At 41.1% G+C, this 15,995-nt stretch overlaps 2 protein-coding genes across 2 annotated transcripts; both read right to left on the bottom strand.

Moving 5' to 3' along the window:
* Positions 1–9,987: 9,987 nt before the first annotated feature.
* PGBD4 (piggyBac transposable element derived 4) lies at positions 9,988–11,856 on the bottom strand. The gene has a single exon (XM_007958310.2). It carries the CDS (start codon positions 11,854–11,856, stop codon positions 9,988–9,990), a length of 1,869 nt encoding a protein of 622 aa, XP_007956501.2.
* A 2,451-nt stretch (positions 11,857–14,307) lies between these two features.
* On the bottom strand, positions 14,308–14,739 carry LOC122151927 (zinc finger and SCAN domain-containing protein 23-like). The gene has a single exon (XM_042783332.1). It carries the CDS (start codon positions 14,737–14,739, stop codon positions 14,308–14,310), a length of 432 nt encoding a protein of 143 aa, XP_042639266.1.
* Between the last annotated feature and the right edge of the window lie 1,256 nt (positions 14,740–15,995).

Genomic DNA, 15,995 nt, shown 5'->3' on the forward strand with positions numbered 1-15,995 from the left:
GTGAGAGCCAGGACAAGAACAGACATATGCATACCCGTGTTCATCGCAGCACTATTTACAATAGCCAAAACATGGAAACAGCCTAGGTGTCTATCAACGGAGGAATGGATAACCAACCTATGGTACATACACACAATGGTATACTATGCAACCCTTAAGAATAACGTAGAATCTGCAAAACATCGCATAACATGAACTGGGAGGACATTATGCTGAGTGAAATAAGTCAATCACAGAAGAACAAATATAGGATTAGTCCGTTGTTGTAAAAGTCAAGGAAAGGTTTATAAATGGAAGGAAATTTTCTTTGTTGGTTACCACGTGTGGGAGAGGAGGGGAGGGAACACTGTTAGATAGGTAGAGATAAGTATTGATTTGGGTGAAGAGAAGGGGAATATACCAAATATAAGTGATCAACACGGTGGCACTGAGGAAGAGGAAGACATAGAGGGATACATGGGAGGCAAAGACAACAAAGATGAACTCTTTTATACATACAGTACTGTGTTGTCAGTGAAGGCAAACATGGGTATATGGGTAGATGGATGGATGGACAGGCTGAACTATTAGGTATGTCTATGAAGTGGGGAGTGTACCCAAGACCATGTACAGGGTTGGCAGACAATTGTCCTATAAAGGTATTTATATGATCTGTAAGAATTCCCAGGTGTATACTAGAGCTGACAAGGGACAAGGTTGTAGTCACTTCTTGGTCACAGCCAGCTACCCAGAGGGATTGAGTAGTTGAACCTGTGGGCTCAGGACCATAGTCGCAGGGGACATCAAGCTCAATTGGCATAACACACTACACAAAACATTGTTCCACCTCCTACTTTGGTGAGTAGCAACTGGGATCTTAAAAGCTTGCAAGCAGCCATCTACATGCAACGATGGGTCTCTCCTCATCCAGAGCAAAGAAGAATGAAGAAAACCAAAGACTCATGGAAAGAATTAGTCCTAGCAACTGGTACGATATGTGATCCGCAGTCTATATGACTATGAGACCAGAAGACCTAGATGGTGCCCAGCTACCACGGTCAACCACTTGGAAGGGAATCTTTGTAGGGGATCCTGGATAGAGAGGGAGAACAATATGGAACAAAACTCAAAATCATTTGGAAAAAAAAAGAAAAAAAAAAGGGGGGGACCAGGTTAGCTGGTCTGATAGAGCATGGTAGAACCACTGACACTATGGTCCCTAGCTGCCTTCAGGTCTGGAATTGAACCCATACCTATGGCTTTCAGCCAAACAAAAAATAGGCATATGAGTTGAACATTTACCTCAAGTAGATACACTCCTTGGAGAGAACAATCATGGGAGAAAGAAGGGCTGTTTTTGCACAGGGAGACAGCTCAGGGGGCAGGAGTGCATGGAGGGATGGACACACGGAAGAGGTAACTATCGGGAGGAAGTGGGAGGGGAGCTGTTGCATTGGGGTATATTGTAGTCAATGTCATGAGACAAAGTGTATGGGAACTGCTGTATGGAAAGTGAATTTGCTCTGTAAATTTTCACCCAAATCACAATAAAACAAACAAACACACAAATAAATAAATAATAAAAAGATGCCTTTAAAGTGTTAAAAAGCAAAGATATCACTTTGAAGACTGTGTTCTAACAACCCATGTATTTTCAATTGCCTCATATGCATGTGAAAACTAGACAATCAATAAGGAAGATGGAAGAAGAATGAATGCCTTTGAATTATAGTATTGGCAAAGAATACTAAATATACCATGGGTTTCCAGGAAAATGAACAAATCTCTCTTGCATGAAACACAGGCAGAATGCTCCCTGAAGTGAGGATGGAAAGATTTCATCTCACACACTTTGGGCATGTTATCAAGAGGGGCCAGTTCATGGAGAAAGGTACCATGTTTGGTAAAGTAGAGGGTCAGCGAAAAAGAGGAAGACCTTCAACAAGACGGATTGCAACAATGAGGTCAAATGTACCAACAACCGTGAGGATGGTTCAGGACTGAGCAGTGTTTTCCTCTGTTGTACGCAGAGCTGCTGAGAGTCAGAACTGACTCATCAGCACCTAATGACAAAAGCGTAGCATATCAGACAGTGAGCATCTGAGAGTACTTTATAAAACTAGATAGTGATACAGGGAATTCATATTTCAAGAAGTGATAGAGTTGGGGGAGGGAGCAGAGAGTGGAGGGGAACACTGCTGAGTCGATTCTGACTCATAGCAATCCTATCAGACAGAGCAGGATTGCCCCATGGGGTTTCCAAGGCTGTGATCTTTATGGAAGCAGATTGTCACATCTTTCTCCCATGGAACGGTTGGTAGGTTCCAACCTGGCTGTAACAGACAAAACAGACTTCAAGACAAGGAGCACTAGAAGAGTTAAAGAGAGAAATTTAATGATAAAATGATCAATTTATCAGGAAGATATAATCATTTCAGACAGATAGATAGCTATAGATATAAAATAAATTTCAAAATACATGGATCAAACACTAACAGAACTAATGAGAAAAACAGGTAAACAATCATAACTGAAGTATTAACCACCTTTCTGTTAGTAATTCTGATAGAACTAAACAAAATATCAATAAGGACATAGACCTGAATGACGCAATCAACCACATTGCTCTGATATTTATAGAACATTGCAACCAAAATGTGCCCAATCTTCAAATGCACACGGAATATTCACTAAAATGGGCCATGTTCTGGGCCATAAAACAAGTCTCAATATATCCCAAAAGACCGAATTTTTACAAAGCAAGTAAATACTTGAATCACAATGAAATAAAATTGGGGATCAGTAAGATATCTAGAAAAAAAAATATTTAAAATTTAAAAACATACTTCTAACATAATTCCTAGGTCAAAGAATAAACAACAAAGGGAATCAGAAAATATCTTAAACTGATCATGAATACACCCTGTATCAAAATTCATGGGAGACAACTCAAGCAGAGCATAGAGGGAAATACATCTCTTCGTAGCCTTATATTACAAAGAAAGGTATAAAAATTAATCATCTAAGTTTTCTACCTTAAGAATCTATAAAAAGACAAACAAACTAAATTAAGTAGAAACCAAAAGCCAAACCCATTGCTATCAAGTCCATTCCGACTCACAGCGACCCTATAGGACTACAGGGTTTCCAAGGCTATAAATTTTATGGAAGCAGACCACCACATCTTTCTCACGCAGTGGCTAGTGCTAGCAATAGAGTGCTTAAACACATGTGCCACCAGTGTTCCTTCAAATTAAGTAGAAGAAAGAAAATAATAAAGAACAAAATGAATTAAATTTAAAGAGAGAGAGAATGCCAAAAGTTGATGCCTTGAAAAGACTAACAACTCTCTAAAAAGACCGACAGAAACAGAAAAGAGAACAAATTGTCAATATCACAAATGAAATGAGATACGGCACTATAGATGCTGCAGACATTAAAAGGATAATAAGGAACTATCTGAACACCTTTAGCCAATAAATTCAGCAATGCAGATCAAATCAATGCTTTCTGAAAAACACATTCTAAAATTCACACAAGACCAAACAGAAAATGTGAACTACTATAAATCTAAAAAAGAAATTGAACATGTTATCAAAAACCTCCCTAAAAAGAAAAGTCAAGGCACAGAGAGCTTTACTGGTCAATTCCAGCAAACACTGGAAAAGGAATTAATACCACTACTATATAAATCCCATCAGAAAACAGAAAAAGGAATGCTTCACTGATTTTATGACCCCAAAAGCCTGATACCAAACTTGATAAAGATATAATTATTTAGATCAATACCCTTTATTAACATACATTAAAAAATTCTCTACAAAATAATAAATTAATAAATAAAGGCCAGCCATATATAACCAATAGTAGTGGTGAACCTTAACAAACAAACAAACAAAAAAACTTGAAGCACTGGCATATCTGAATTCAGTGACTTCGGACCAAAGTTAAAAACTTCATTTCTACTTTTCTAAAGAAACCAGTCGACCTTTTTGCCAAAGTTTTACTGCTTGAAAAACAAAGAAGGCCAGAGTCAGGATTTCTAACCTGGAGAAAGAACTACTTGGTGTCTTTAAGGAAGGCACCTTGATCAACAGGAGGATAAGAAATAGAACTGATAACATTAAATTAAGTTAGAACTTACAAATAACTTTGTAGCTAAGATAGGTATATATCAAGTCTTAGTCCACATTATGACTCCCAAATTAAAATTTCACTTACTGGGACTTTCCATTGTGTTTCTATTAGCTCTTTGTAAATTTGTAACTAAAGTAGAAACTAAAAGACAGACTACAGATGTGACAGAAAATTAGTCCTTAACTGGATGCTTTGTTTAACTCTCAAGATATAACCACCTCAGAAAGCAACAAATAAACTTACTAGTAATGTTTAACAAATCCTTTGTAACAGTTTCCATACTTTTTAACCCCTTCTCTACATGGTTAGAGCACAAATGCTTTGTTTACTACACCTTTTTAAACCCTTACTGTTCTCCCTGCAATTCCGAGCATTGTAACATCTTGCATGGATATCTCCATAAATGTCTCAGCATTTCAAAATGACTCTATTCCTGCCATTTTTGTTTTAATTTCTAGCAGAGTGTCAGGCTAGTGTTTTTCCCTGAAACACAGTATAACTCACACTTACGCTGTCAGTTGATTTTTGACAAAGGTGCCACAAAAGAAAGTTTTTGCAACAAATGGTACCAGGTGAACAGGAGATTTGTAAAGAAATAATGAACATGGATCCCTACTCTAAACTATACGCAAAAATCATTCCAATTAAATCATAAACCTACACATAAACACTGAAAGTGTAAAACTTCTAAAAGAAAACATAGGGAGACAGGCATAGGTTTTCTTGACAAAATACAGAAAGCAATAAGCATTAAAGAAAAACATGATGAATTACGTTTCATCAAAATTAAAAACTTCCACTTAACAAAAGACTTCATCAAAAAATGAACAGGCAAGCCACAGATTGGAAGAATATGCAAATACACACACATACACACACACACACACACACGATGAAAGACTTTTATCCAGAAGATATAAATAGCTCCTACAACTCAACAATGAAAAGACAAACAACCTAATTCCTTATTGTGAAAATAAGCAAAACAACTCGAACAGGTATGTCACAAAGGACGATATACAGACACCAAAAAAAGCACTTGAAAAGAGTAGTCATCATTAATCATGAGGGAAATGGAAATTAAAACCACGGTGTGATACCTCTAAACTCTCACTGCTGTTGTGTGCTGTCTGGATGACTCCAACTCATAGCAATTCCATGTAACAGTGTAGACATGGCCCATAGAGTTTCCTTGGCTCTAATCTTCATGGGATCAGATCGCCAGGTCTGCTAATCTTTCGGTTAACAGCTGAGTGTTTAACCAGTGCACCACCAGGGCTCCTTAAACATTCACTGGAACGGCTCAGATCAAAAAGTCTAGCAACACCAAATATCGGTGGGCATGTGGCACAACCGTAACTTACACATTACTGGTGGGAATGTCAGAGGTGAGAAAAGGTTTTTGACAGTCTTCCAGAAAGTGAAACCTACCCTTCTACCCTCCCCCGACCCAAGCCATCTGTCAGTTCATTGTACTGCTGTGGTTTGCGTGTTGCTGTGATGCTGGAAATTTCAAATCCCCACAGGGTCAACCATGGTGGTCAGGTGTCAGCAGAGCTTCCAGACTAAGACAGACTAGGAAGAAAGATCTAGTGATCTACTTATGGAAATTAGCCAATGAAAACTCTTTGGATTCACAATGGAGTATTAGCCAATATAGTGCTGGAAGATGAGCCCCCTAGATTGAAGGGCACTCAAAATACACAGTGGTTGCTACAACAGACTTGAGCACAGCAACAATGGTAAAGACGGTGCAGGACTAGGCAACATTTTATGATGTATATGGGGTTGCCATGAGCCAGAGCCGACCCAACAGCAACTAACAATACCCTTTAACCCAGAATTCCTCTCTTAGATAACTGTTGCTGTCAGTTGCCCTCATGCCAAGTCCAACTCATAGAGACCCCATGTGTGCAGAATAGAGCTGACTTCCACAGGGTTGGTTTTTTTTTTTTTTTGGCTGTGACCTTTTAGAAACAGATCACAAGTCCTGTCTTCCGGGTGAATATTGAATATGAACTGCCAACCCTTTGGCTAGTCGAGTGCTTAGTCACTTACATCACCCAGGGACTCCTAGATATTTCCCCAAGAGAAATAAAAATACATGTCCTCAAAAAGAAAAAAAAAAAAAGGAAAAATTCTAGAAGCATATTCATAGCTGCTTTATTCACAATAACCAAAAAGTGTTACTAACCTGAATGTTCATCAGGAAAACGGTTAAGAAACCGTGATACATTCATACAATGGAACGTTTTTGTTAGGTGCCTTCGAGTTGGTGCCGACTCGTAGCAACCTCATGTCGAGTAGAACTGCCCCATGGAATTTTCTAGGTTGTATCTTTACAGAAACAAATTGCCAAGTCTTTCTCCCACAGAACCACTAAGTAGATTCATACCACCAACCTCTTGGTTAGCAGTCAAGAACTTAACTATTATGCCAAATACTGTTCCTTAGTAGGTAGAAATGATTACTGCCACACTCAGCAACATGGGTGAATCTTAAAATTATTAGCAAAAGAAACGGTTCCCAATGTAGGACAAAATTAATCTCAGGCTTAAAAAAAAAAAACAGAACCATGGAGGAGGAGCAGGGAACAACTAGGAAGGAATGTGAGAAACTTTGTACAGAGATGGACTCATTCTCTAGGATGACAGGGTGTGTGTTCATAGGGTATCCATTTGTCAAAATGGAACAGCTAAGATTTGTACATTTACTGTATGCAAATTTTACCTCCCAAAGCTATAAAAATATACTAATTGAGTTAGGAAGTGAGTGGGTATAGATGGTATAAGAATGGCAGAATGCTGGTGATCATTGAGGCTAGGTGATGGCTACACAGGGAGTTTCATTAAACTGTTATGCTAACTTTGCAAATGTTTGAAATTTCTATAATAAAAAGTTACCCTGTAACTAGCTGCTGTCAACTTTGACCACATGTGTGTCAGAGTAGAACTGAGCTCCACAGTGTTTTCAATGGTTGATTTTTTGCAAGTACATTGCAGACTTCTCTTCTGAGGGCCCTCTGGATGGACTGGAACTACCAACCTTTCAACTAGCAATCAAGTGCATTAACCATTTGGACCACGCAGGGACTTCAATAAAAAGTTAAACAAAAATAAACAGCTACCTAGCAATCAGTGTTCAGCCAAAAAGAATAGTAGGAATACATTGCTATTCTTTGAGACACACACTAGCTCGCCACACTAACAGCACTTAGAGTAGCAGTTCACGGCACTCCTTCAAGACAAGAGGCTGAATCCCAGGTCTCTCCTCCACCTGGCTCAAAAGTGGAGCAGGCAAGAAGGAAGGTGGCAGGGCCTGCGGACACTGGCACCAATGAGTCTCATTCAACATCTACTGGGCCTCCATCTAGGAAAATCTTAAGTCACATGAGGCAGTGGTGGTTCAGTGGTAGAATTCTTGTCTTCCATGCTTAAGATCCAGTTCCATCACTGGCCAATACACTTCATGTGCAGACACCACTCATTTATCAGTGGAGACTCGTATGTTGCTAGGATATGGAACACGTTTTACTGGAGTTTCTGGACTAAGATGGACTAGGAAGAAAGGCCTGGCAATCTACTTCCAAAAATCAGGCAAATGAAAACCCTGTGGGTTACAGCAGTCTGATGTGCAGGTGATCGAGTGGATGGTGCGGGACTGGGCAGCATTTCATTCTGTTGTGCGTGGGGTCACCACGAGTCCGGGATGACTCAATGGTAGCTAACAACAAAGTTCAGCATGCTCCCCTCTACAGTCTTTACTTCCCTTTAAAAGAAGGAAGGGCTCACTTTTAAACACCACTGAGTCGTCCAAGTTCTATACTATCTCCTTGTATCAACCCCACAGAAACTGCTTTCCTCCCCATGCTGAAGAGAACTTGCAATGACATGAGCTTAGTTTTCTGCTTTGGAAATTCTAATTTAGCTGTTGTTAATGGAACTTTTAATGACTAAAATGAATTCAAGTTGGAGTTGTACTTTTTGTCCACTCTAATTTATTTTAACTTATTTTATTCAGTGATACTCAAAGTAGTGTCCTGAAACTACTTGTTACCCATTTATAAGCAGATGTTGTTGTTAAGTGCCTTAGAGTCAGTTCCGATCTATTGTGACCCTCTGTACAACAGAACAAAGTGCTGCCCGGCGCTACTGTCTGAGCCCACTCTCACTGCTACTGTGTTAATCCATCTCATTGAGGGCCTTTCTCCTCTTCCCTGCCTTTACCCAATATAATGTCCTTCTCTAGGGACTGGTCCCTCCTGATAACATGTCCAAAGTTCGTGAGACAAAGTCTCACTATCCTCTCTTCTAAGGACCATTCTGGCTGTATGTACTTCCTTCAAGACAATCTTGTTTGTTCTTTTCGCAGTCCATGGTATATTCAATACTCTTTGCCAACACCATAGTTTTAAATAAGCAGGTAGGGCGCTTATGTCAGAATGTAAATCAACACATGCTTTCTACATCCACGAAGTTTTATTCCACCCCTCCAAAAAATGCTGTGTGTTTGGTAATGTAGCTGATTCACATTCTATTGCAAGCTCCTTCAGCTCACCATAGACCAGTGGACCATACTCTTAAGTAGGCCAGTTTATCAGTGTTTGGAATGGTGTGGCAACAAAAATTTACCTGCCAATGGTGAAACGAGAAACATTAGTGTAATACTTCCTGATGCTAAATATGCTAAGTTCTTTATTCTGTTTATATCCTTCCTAAATATTTAGTATTGAAAATGTCCTTTTATTAAACAATGGTGGTAGTAGATGGTAGTTATTCTGTTCTTGTACTTTCTTAGAAAATAAAGTTGACAACCCTGTAACTACCATCTGAAATTTTCTTTTAGAAATATTTTCTATGTTCTTAAAATCCAGAGTCTGGAAACCACTATCTCAAGTGCGATTACAAAAGGAGCAGCAAAATATTCTTTACAAGAGGCTTTGCCACCAACTAACTTAATGTAAACTCTCAGTGCTTCAGTTTCCTCATCTGTAAAATGATTACAATAACAGTACTCACATTCATAGGGTTGCAGAGAGGATTAATGCTTAGAAAAATGTCTGGCATGTAGTTAGTGCTAGTCAGCTACCACTATTTTAAGTACTTTATATTCACTTTTATTAGTTCAAGTTGAGCCACATTCCATCTGTCTATCATTGGTAATACCATGTACAATTTCTTTCAGAGAGGCCCTGTAGCACCAAATCCCAAATTAAGGGTGAGTCTTAAAGTTAAAACACCATGTTGTAATCCAAAAACTCAGAGCATGAATAGGACAACTTAAAGTCACATGCCTCCAAGTAAACTTCATAAACAGAAAAAACCTGGCTGCCATGTGGGGCCAGATTTATATAAGTAAAAACTCAAAAAGGTAAGCACTGATACAGGGAGGGAGGATTCAAGTTGTTTACTTTTATACAGTCGAGAATAAAAGACTGCCAGTGGCCAAAGTAAGACAGAAATTTTGAGTAGCAGAACTATTTCAGGGACAGGGAAGGAAGAACAGGTATTACTGCATTAACTAGTACACAGTATCAAATTCTTTCTGCCTATTACAATAACAAAAACAAAAACTGCTGAGGCTACTTATGTACAACTAAACTCATATTTGGTTCCTTGGTTTAGAGGTTTGGGGTCATGGTTTCATGGTACATCCCAGTTAATTGGCCTAAAGCCCTTTCAAAACCCAATTATTTTTTCCCTTTAAGATTTTTTTTTTTTTTTTTAATACTATGTGGAAGGCATGCCGAATAAAGAAATCTCTGTTATGAAATATGGATTTTGATACATATTTTGTATGTCCCCAAAAATGCCGGAAGTAGGAAATATTTGCAATATGAGGCAAGGGTGAAATTGTTTTATCTTAGCACTTTTATTTTTTTTCATGAAACTTTTCAAAACATGGGTCAATACACAAAGGCACCTGGCACTGCTTGCACATAACTCTTGTTCTCGTCTCCTTCTTCCTAGTGCTGCATTCTCGGCATCGCCTCCGAGATCCTTTGACAGGAAGATGCTTTCCAACCTGTTGCAGCCGCACCTCATCTGGCACCCCCGTTACTCCTCGTTTGACCCATGCCATAAATGAGGGTCTTCCTCTTCTCTTCCTTTTCCGGCCCACAGTAAGCTGCCTAATGAGAGCGAGCCTGAAGGACAGCTGGTTACATCTGCCCCCATGGTTACAGTTCCACATTGTAAAACTGTTTACGATGGCAAGATCAACAAGAAAATGCAGCAACCGATGCCACCATTTGCGAGAGCGCCTTCCAATTGCATACCTCTCACAACTCTGGTCAAAGTGGTCCACTCCTCCCATAATGGCATTGTATTCTGCAACTGCTCTTGGGCAAGGGATCTGTGAGGAAGAACCGTTTTTGTTCTTTCTTTTGACAACAGTGATATCCTTTGGATTGTGGAACGTTGACAAAACTGTCACAGGTTTATTGTCCTGCCACTTTATGGCTGACACACATCCTTTCGTACGAAACCTAAATTCTCCACGCTGTAAATTATCTTTCCTCCTCAGCATGTCTGGTAGCCCCTTTCTAGTTGCTCGTACAGTGCCAACAGCATACAGTCCCCTTTCTTTCATGCTTTTCATTAAGTGATAAGATGTAAAATAACTGTCAAAGGAAATAAGCCTATGAGAATGATACCATGAATGACATAGTCCAAGTACAACACTCTCACCAAAGGAGAGAGATGAGTTGTTGTCTACACCTTTTTTTCCACAACAGATATCAAACTGACTCACAAAACCAGTTTGTGAATCAGCCAAGCACCAAACTTTATACCCACGCTTAACAGGCTTTATGGGCATGTATTGTTTTAGTGATGAACGGTCCTTGAATGGCACCATGGTTTCATCAACTGCCATGACACTTGATGGCATATATACCTCCTTCAGGCGGCTATTGAGAGCATTGATAATCGGGCGCAATTTGTGAAGCCAGTCATAGCCAGGTTCTCCTTTGGGCACAGCTTTTGAATTGTCATTGCAGTGTATGTTTTCAGTCAGTTTCTTAAATCTGGCTTTAGTCATAAGATCTGGAACCGAAGCAACACCCAAGAGGGGGTCACTGGACCAATAATGCCTGAGCTCTGGCAAGATGTGTATACCCATCAGTATGTGCACAGCAATGAATGCCTTTATTTCCTCTACAGTTGTCGGCTGCCAATTTTCTGTTGACCTTCTAATCTCCTGCCCTCTAGACCGTGTGATGCGCTCCTGGGTTGCATAAAGATTCGTTTGGTCCTTTATAGTTTCCAACATCTCTTCCGTAAATACAGACAAAAAATAATCTATTTCTGTGTCTGTGTGGGTCAAGTCTGGGTAAACTTGGGGATGCTGCTGAAGCGAGCCAGTTAGATTTTCAAAGTAGGAGACATCCTCGCACCATTCCCCTTCATTTCCTTCCCTTTCACCATGGGCATCATCATCTGCTTCATCCCTCTCCTCTGCAATGTCGGCTTCTTCCTCATTCTCAACTCCCATGTCAGTGTTGTTGTTCCTACCTTCAGAATGTGCTGCTGATTGCTCAAGACTGGTAAGGTCCTCCAAGGCATCCTCGTCACTCTCCTCCTCCGAGGCATCCTCGTCGCTCTCCTCCTCCGAGGCATCCTCGTCGCTCTCCTCCTCCAAGGCATCCTCATCACACTCATCCTCTGAGTCCTCCTCATTGTTGGGCAGAGAAAAGAAATACTCTAGAATTTCTTCGGTGGTTCTAAATCTCTTTGCCATTTCTAAAACAGAGGGATGTTTCAGAAAAATATAATTGTTGGTTCTGCAAAACTAGGAGAATACCTATAGCATACCTCCAAACAAACATGAGAATACACAAGGGGAGAAAATTGCCTAATTCAAATGTCCTGCATAAATAGATAAAACCAAAGGAATTCGTGTCTGCGGCAAATCACCTCTACAATGAATTCCTTCTTATCGTAAAAGCAGTACGTACAGCTCAGAAGCTAGAAAAGCAGTCCCGGAAGACTGCAAGTCAACAACAGCTGATCAGGGATGCCAAAACACATGCGTACAATCAGTGGTGTCTTAAGAATGAATGGCGCCTAAGAATAACATATAGGAATTTGAGTCTGTGGAAAATCACCTCTACAATGAATTCTTTCTTACAGCAAAAGTAGTACTTAGAGCTCAGAAACAAGAAGGTCAGTGCCGGAAGACTGGAAGACAACAAGTGACAGCTGATTAGGGACCCTGCAACATGTGTGTATACAATCAATGGCACCTGAGAATGAATGGCACCTAAGAATGAATGGGGCCTAAAAATAAACTATTCTAGTGAGAAGTACAGTCTCCCAAGCACACAGGTACCAGGAAATGTACTTACAAGGCTTATCTCCCAGTGAAACAGCCAAAACAGACAAAAGTTTTGCAAAACCAAGCCTCAGGATGCAACAACTGAAACAATACCCTTTCAGCACAGTATCGCAAACGCCCCATCTCTTTAGTTTCACGCAAACAGTTCTCCACCTGGCAGCAGCACGAGATGAAATCAGGAAAACAGCTGTTCAAAAACACTGAGAATCTGAAAATGTTTCTAGGTGCATTCTGTCCCAAGAACCACAAAAAGGATACCATGTTTAGTGCCCCTGTCCTACCTCCTAATTTGTTGCACAATGCCTGGGACCTTAAAAGCTTGCAAGCAGCCATCCAAGGCACAACTGGTCTCTATTCGCCTGGAGCAACAGAGGAAGAAGGAGAGTCAGGAATTGAATGAGGAAATGGAATGTGTGGCTAATTGCCTCCATGAACAACTGCCTCCTTTGCCATGAAAACAGAAGTGGATGGTGTCTGGCTAGTATTACTGAACTTCTTCACCAAAGATTCTACAACAAAATCCTGATTAAAAGCAGAAAAATACAGACTTTCAAATTCCCATGGACTCCAGACCTTCTGAAGCCATGGATGCTGGATGAACCCCTGAAACTACTGCCCTGAGATAATCTTTGATCCTTAAACCAAAAATATCTCCTGAAGTCTTAAAACCAAGCAAAATTTAGCTTAATTAGTAAAGAATGTCTGCATTGAGCATTGTGCTCTTTCAAAACCTATGGCTATGGGATCCATATCCATATCCATAGATAGGAAATTTAGGGGGCAGTGAGTTTATGTCAATGGGGAGAAACAACTCAGAAAAGATTACACAACTTGAAGAATGTAATCAATGTCACTGAAATGTGTATGTTCAAACTACTGAATTGATAATATGCTTTGCTTTGTGTATTCTCAGTAGCAATAAAAATAAATGATTATTTTTAAGAATTTCTGCCTGATTTCCTACTGGGGGCACATTGTTGTTAGTTGCTGTGGAGTAGGCTTTGACTAATGGAGACCTCAGGAGTACAGAGCAAAATTGCTCCACAGGATTTGCAATTTGTGACCTTTCAGAAGCAGGTTGCAGGCGTGTCTTTTGGGGCATCTTTGCGTGGGTTAAAACCACTAACCTTTCCTCTAGTAGTCAAGCACTTAACCATAGGCACAACCTATGGACTCCTACTGAGGGTTTAGAATCATGTAATTGAACACCTTCCAGTTCAAAGTAGTCATCTAGACCTGTGGCTCCTACTGTCATGGGAGTGAGGAGGAGGGTAGACTCATAGGCCATTGTCAAATACCCACAACAGAAGTCAGGAATCCAGACTTCCTTTAGTATCCTTAAAAAAATCAGATAAACCACAATTCTAGGTATTGCTTTGGCTCCTAAGGTCAGGTAAAGGAACATCTCTGCTCTCCTCCTCCCACTTTATACAAGATTGACTCTTGCTCCTTACCATTTGCCTGTAAGGGGTAGGTAGACTGTGAAGATTCACTTTTTAACTGGTTTGCCAAAGGCAACTTTAAACATGGTGACTCCTGTGCTGTTTCCATAGGTTCTGTCTCCTTCAAAGGCATTTCCTGTGAGCTAACAGGAACCTAGGGAAAAACAGGTACAGACGGGTTCATGAGGGCATTAATATGGGAACTAAAAACTAAAAAATCTAAGAAGCAAGAGAAAAATCCATGAAAATACCAATGGGAGAAGAAAAAAGAAAAAAAAACTTCCACATTCAAAGATAAAGATAAAATTGGAAGCAAGTAGCACTAGACTTGAGTAGAGAAACTGAAATGTGTCTGATCTCCAATTGCTGGGCAAATGCCTCCCCCCAGAACAGAGATCCAAATCCCTTTCCCTCACATTCTCCGTCCCACCTGCTCTCCTGGGTCATCCAGCTCTCTCTCTAAATCCTCCAGCACAGTCACTGCCTCCTCCCCGCTCTCTGGATGCTGCTCCCGCACCCAGCTCTGCAGTTCTCCAGGCAGGATGGTCAGGAACTGCTCCAGCACCAGCAGCTCTAGGATCTGCTCCTTGGTGTGCATCTCAGGTTGCAGCCATTGTCGGCAGAGCTCCCGGAGCCGGCTCAGCGCCTCGCGGGGCCCAGGTGTCTCTTGATAGCAAAACTGCCGGAACCGCTGGCGAAAGAGCTCCCTGGTATGGGTTTGTTTCCTTTGAAAGCTGGATTCTTGTCGCCAAATATGTTCATCTTCCTCTACCTTCACGATCTGAAGCCCCACAGGCTCCTGTGGAACTTGGAGGGACAACTCTGCAGCTTCTCTTGGCTTCATGGTCTGCTGGGTTGAAACTCCTTCAAAATGTATTAAACATTCTCCGTTGAGATACTCCCCTTAAGGTTCTCTTCAGGGTGGAAAAGCTGTAAGAGACAACAGATCACAAACCTAAATAAATCCCCAGATAAAAAATTTTTGCTGTTCCTGCTTCCCAAAGTTGCCCCCTCCTCTGCGATTCCACAGCATTCGTTCATCTCCTCCATAGTACTTAGCAGATGGTGCTGGAATCACTGGCTTTTATCAATATCTCTACCACAGAAGCTGTTTTTCCCCTTTTTACATAACAATCTCACCTTCATATAGTGCTTTACAGTTTACAGAGTGCTTTTACAAACATTATTTTCTTTATGTCACAGTAAAACAGCAGGATAAGAGCGAAAAAGAAGCAAATAACCCATCACCACAAATAACTCTGAGGCACCAGAAAAGAATAAACAGGAAAATCTTCTCTTGGTTAAACCTAGACAGGAGCCGAAGTAACCTTGGTTTTTGGAGCCTGTGGGCTGTGACAGACCCTCGGAGCCGCTGCAGAAAGAGCCCAGGCCAGATGGAAAAGCTGGTGGTCCTCAAGAACCCGGGTCTGGTTAGCGCCAAGGACCGCCTCGGAGTCCAGAGTTTGAAATGTCCGGGGGGGCCAGCCCGGAAAAGTGGACTCCAACTCTGGCCCCAATCAGCCCGCTCAGCTGCTCCCTTCGCGGAGCCCAGGAACCACCTACCCCCTGACTGGCTAGGTCTCCACCACCGCCACTCCAGCCAGCGAATCCGATCTTCTCACCAGGAACTCCAAGTGGGTGAAGGGGAAGTAAAAATTAACTTCTAACTGACCGTAAAGAAGCCGATCGCAGAGCCAGCCCAGCCTACAGAAACCTAGGTTACTTCCGGATCCTCTCTAGGACGCTGGGAGGTCTCGCCTTCTCAGTGGTTCCCCAGCCTTTGTTTCCTCCACTGAGAGAGTTGCAAAACCGCCAAAAACTCTCAAACTCATACCCAGCGTTAACCAGCTGTTTGCTTCTCCTGCAGTTCAGATCAAACTCCCCTTTCCAAGGAGTTTCTCCAAGTCAAGAACTACATATTATACATTATCGCTAATCCCACTCTTGGATTCTTTCAAGTGATGCAGGCTACAGGTATAGAGAGGAGCTCCCCAACAGAGATTACAAGGCCAAGCCTTTTGGCTCTACCTAATTTCCCCTAGAAAGGAGCTCTGGTGTGGTACTGGTTAAAGCATTTGGCTGCTAACCAAAAGGTAAGGA

This window comes from Orycteropus afer, unplaced genomic scaffold (assembly GCF_000298275.1).
Source record: "Orycteropus afer afer isolate SDZICR_OR568_19922 unplaced genomic scaffold, OryAfe1.0 scaffold00919, whole genome shotgun sequence".
Lineage (NCBI taxonomy): Eukaryota > Metazoa > Chordata > Mammalia > Tubulidentata > Orycteropodidae > Orycteropus > Orycteropus afer.

Bases quoted from the DNA above. Each gene is read 5' to 3' on its own strand.
- LOC122151927 (XM_042783332.1), bottom strand. From the start codon at position 14,739: ATGAAGCCAAGAGAAGCTGCAGAGTTGTCCCTCCAAGTTCCACAGGAG.
- PGBD4 (XM_007958310.2), bottom strand. From the start codon at position 11,856: ATGGCAAAGAGATTTAGAACCACCGAAGAAATTCTAGAGTATTTCTTT.